Source organism: Halyomorpha halys, unplaced genomic scaffold, assembly GCF_000696795.3.
Source record: "Halyomorpha halys isolate HHAL.00 unplaced genomic scaffold, Hhal_1.1 Scaffold29.1, whole genome shotgun sequence".
In the NCBI taxonomy this organism is placed as follows: domain Eukaryota; kingdom Metazoa; phylum Arthropoda; class Insecta; order Hemiptera; family Pentatomidae; genus Halyomorpha; species Halyomorpha halys.
In genome coordinates, this window is record NW_027115892.1 from 1,613,779 (window position 1) to 1,618,275 (window position 4,497).

The 4,497-nt window shown below is 26.9% G+C and overlaps 1 protein-coding gene across 2 annotated transcripts in view; it reads right to left on the reverse strand.

Annotated features, from left to right (window-relative positions):
- LOC106684587 (general odorant-binding protein 1) overlaps positions 1–4,202 on the reverse strand; it is a 13,889-nt gene extending 9,687 nt beyond the window's left edge. For both annotated transcript variants that reach the window (XM_067052855.1, XM_024362422.2), the window contains exons 1-2: positions 4,081–4,202; positions 792–870 (exon numbers count right to left, since the gene is read on the reverse strand). In XM_067052855.1, the coding sequence (XP_066908956.1) occupies positions 792–870; positions 4,081–4,140 (139 nt within the window). In that variant the 5' untranslated portion in view covers positions 4,141–4,202. The remainder of the gene's footprint in view (positions 1–791; positions 871–4,080) is intronic.
- Positions 4,203–4,497: the final 295 nt, after the last annotated feature.

Here is a 4,497-nt window from a genome sequence, read left to right on the forward strand (position 1 = left end):
ATATACGATAAATTATTGATAAAAATGTATCTCATTTCTAATTTTCTTTTTAAATTTATTGGGAATAAAAAAATAAGTAACTGACGTATACGAGTCATTCTCACATATAGGGGCACAAGTGATATCTAAACCATTATGTGGCATTTGTTTTTCGAGCTAATAAAATATTTTCATTGCCCTATGAAACTGGATATAGAACTTTTTTTTTTTCATTTAATGGTGAAATATTGATTTGTTGTAGAAAAAGTCTTTTTTTTTTTTTTTTTTAATTTCGCACACTTCTAAGTTGTCTAAAATGTCGACTGATCTATCGATTTTATCAAAATAGAGCGCTCAGGGATTATAATCATAGGTCTAACCTAATTCCATATATATTTCAAATATTTTGGTAAATAAATGCTCTTACTCTATCCAAATATTTGTGGAATTTTCTATCAAAAGTTAATAGAAAATATATTCACTTCTCAAAAGTAAATTTTATATTTTAAAAACTAAAATCTCACATCTAGAAGTTGTTCAGTTTATTTTAAACTTAAAATTTTCCAGTTTCAAAAAGGAGTCTATTTCACGCAAAATTAAGTATTGATGGTTCATTTTGACTTATAATTAGTAATCATTTGGACCAAGAGGAGAGCATTCTGTTCCTTTTTGTATGATACTTTTTCTTTTATAATATATATATATATGTTGTTTATGCCAGTTTGATTATTTCATAACTATTATTATTTGTTATTAATAGAATTTTTTTTTAACATTTGTGAAAAGATAAAAAATAAATTAAATCAACTTACCATCTGGAACATTTTCCTGTTTTTTACACTTTTCCCAGGTTGCATTCTTGAATGCGATTGGATCTTGCCCTGCTGGAGCCTAAAAGTTTAACAAGATTCTATTAAATACTGCCTACCTACAAACAAACAAAATCTGGTGCAGTGTGTGCATCACACAACTTTCACTTACCACCTTACCTTCAGTTGAAAAAAAAAAAAGAAAAATAAAATGTCATTTCAGAAATATTTACTGCAGTAATACTTTCTTGTACGATTTTCTTCATACAACTCAAATTTCAACAATTTTCAGAAAAGTATATTTAATATTTCTTGTTGTAAAAATATGAGAGTTTTGTAAAAAAAAAGTGTAAAAATTTGACATCTGGCCCTGAAGAATTGATTTGATGCTATATTGTTATAGAATCAATGCTTGAAAATATACTCAGAATTATTTTATGGAGTTTGTCATCCTGCCAAATGAAAGGTTAAAATATACGTTAGGTTAAGTTAAATTAAATAAACAATTTCATTACAATATTGACAAGAAAAGAATTATTCAACAGAGCAGCTATGAACATCATTCCCCCACCAATTATTGTGTTTTCGAGCTGAAAATAAAAAATATTTTTACTCTTATATCCTAACGTTAATTACCAAATCCTTTCATAGTTAATATTTTTTCCACTTTTCATTGCATACAAAAGTGTGAGAGTTGATTACGATATTAAAAAAAAAAATAAGGAAACTTTTTCGAAAACTCCTCATTAAGCCCTGTCATACTCTTTCAATGAGGATAAAACCAATCTGATACTAAAAAATAATTAATTGTATATTGACATACTGAGTTCTGGCCTTTCCACTTTATCGAAAAAGTTACTGTCACACCCCAGGCACCCGTCTTAAATATGTTATTTCAGTTTCGTACAACTTTTCGTTTTTGAGCTAGGTTCATCTACAAACAAATACTCACAAAAAAAAAAAGAGGTCATTTTGTGATAATTAGTTATTTGGACTCAAAATACACGTTCGCAACACTTCCCCTTACTATATATTTAACATATAGGTAAGTAAAAGTAAAAAGCCTGAACCAGTATATTCCATTATGGGTCTTTCATACAGTGCATTCTGAATCAACGATCCTCTAAACACAGGATTTGGTTAGGATTACGCTCAGCTACAAGATTTTTCCTCCAATTAACGATACTCACTTAACAGAGGATGAGTGTGAGTATGAAGGTCCAATAAACTAAGTTTTTGCATAAAACTATATCATATTAATATGATATAATAAAATAAAATTTTATACTTTTTAACAATGTATGATTAAATTGTAAATATTTGTATTATTTAAAAATACATTCATTGTACAGATATTTTACGTTTTGAAACTACTAAGGCTGTATCCTCTAGTTATATAACCGGTTTTAATTTTTATTTTTAATATCTTTCTATTAAAATATATAGAAAACGAATGGATTTTTTAAATTTTGATTTCAGGCAAATGTTTCCTTAATCTTGTTTGAAATAATTTCACATTATAGGTTTCCTATGCTGCTATTTAAGTCACGTAGTTTGAAAAATAGATTCCTCTCGTTCGTTTAGACAATAGTTTTCCTGTTTTGGAAGCCAAGCATTTAATATTTTAATCGCTTTGTTAATGACTGTTGGACATAACACGTGTTCCTACCACAAATCTGTAATTAAAACAAACTTACTTATCAATGAGACAACAATCGCGTTTATAAGTTTTCCCACTAGTTATTTTCAGTTACCAACTTAGTATTTTTCGAAAGTTTGCTGTTCACGGTATGAAACTTTAAAATATTATGTTTTAGTTAATCTTTTTTTTCCCCCTATTGAAACTAATGCTATTCTGCTATCTCGAGCAACTGAAGTAGCAAGTTGTTTTTCAAAGATAATAAAAATTATCAAAAATCCGAAAATCGTTTTTTAATTTGAATAGCGTGGGCATAATAAAAAATTAACTAATGATTAATTCGAAATCCTCGAAATTATGATTTTTAATTCAAAATAAAAAAAATATATTAATTCTGGTTGGGTTAAAATTAAAATGGAAAAAGTTACATTTGAAATTGAAAAGGTTAACATCGATTTGGAAATGCTGTTACGTACAAAATTTGACATTACCTCGAAGTTCATTATTATTTATTAATACTTTTTATTTATTTATATTTATTATATACTTTATATTTTTTATTCTATAATTAGTTTATATAAACTCTTAATATATAATATTCAATAAACGAAAAAAATATCGAAAGAACATACAAAATTAGGAGAAGATGGTTGGGGGTGCGGTCAATGAAAAATACAAATAAGTTCGATTAACGTATTTTAATGTGCCAACATTTCGGCTAGAGTTTCTAGCCTTCTTCAGGCCTAAAAACAGAACAAGATAACAACCACAGTAAGTATAGAAAAATAAAAAAATAAAAAGGAAGTATAAACAGAATAATTTTACAAATAAAATGTGTAATCGAACTTATTTGTGTTTTTCATTGACCGCACCCCCAACCATCTTCTCCTCAATTATCATCCACGGTCAACTATCTCTCATAATTATAACATACAACATTATTTTTAAAAACATTATTGAACTTTAATTGAGTATTCATAAATAAAAATAAAATTTTTATGAATTAATTCAAGTCCGGTTGGGTTACAATTAAAATGAAAAAAAAAAAAGATAATTGAAATGGAAAAAGTTACATTTGAAATGGAAAGGTTACAATTGATTTGGAAATTCTGTAACGTACAAAATTTAAAGTTCCCTTAAATTTCGTTGTTACCAATTTATGCTGTGTACAATCAAAATTATTAATAATAAGTAAATTTAGAATTATTTATTCAAAAATTATTAATAAAGGAGATTAATTCTATATTCGAAATAATATTTTCCGAATCTAAAATAGTCTTCAATTGACTTAAGTTTAATATAAATTATAGTTTAATAAAAAAAAACATTTAGTTTAGAGCTATTAAAGATTAAATTTATTTTTTTTGTCATATTTTCATTATTTAGGTATCATAAGTAGCAATTGGCTTTGTTTATAATCTATATAAAACTTCGAGATAGTCTTTGAAGGCATGTTTCAGGTTCCTAGTGAAATTATGGCAATTTATCAAAGATCTTGTACTTGGTTTTGCTAAATCTCTAAGCTTGATTATTATTATTAAATATTGAAGTTTCAAATTTCCATTTTTAATTAATATGTATAGATTTTCAATATTATCAGAGTTATATTAAATGAGAAAGGCCTTCTGAAATGAAAAAACTTCAGCTACTTACACCGAGCGCACCCAAGACACATGACGCCAACACTAGCAGACACCACTCAGCCTTTGCCATTTTCTTGAGCTATGCACTCAGCATGCACCCCTCCTTTATACCTTCCCAATTCAAGGTTTTCCTTAATTACCAAACAGCCTTATTTAACTAGATTCTTTTTAATTTAACATTATTTGTAATGTAAGATAATGCATATTAACGCAATATAATAATATTTAATCGCTTTTTAACTAGCAAAGTTTAGCAAACTTTCTATTTATGCAAGTAGAGAAACATTGTTGTCCCAAGAATCTTAACTTTTCAATCTTCTTTTAAGTTCTGGTTTCTAGGAAAAAAAATTGGTTTTGTTTCTGACTGTTAGTAAGCAAGCTTTCTTCGGGCATAATAGCTACTTTTTACATTTGTTCGATTTTGAAA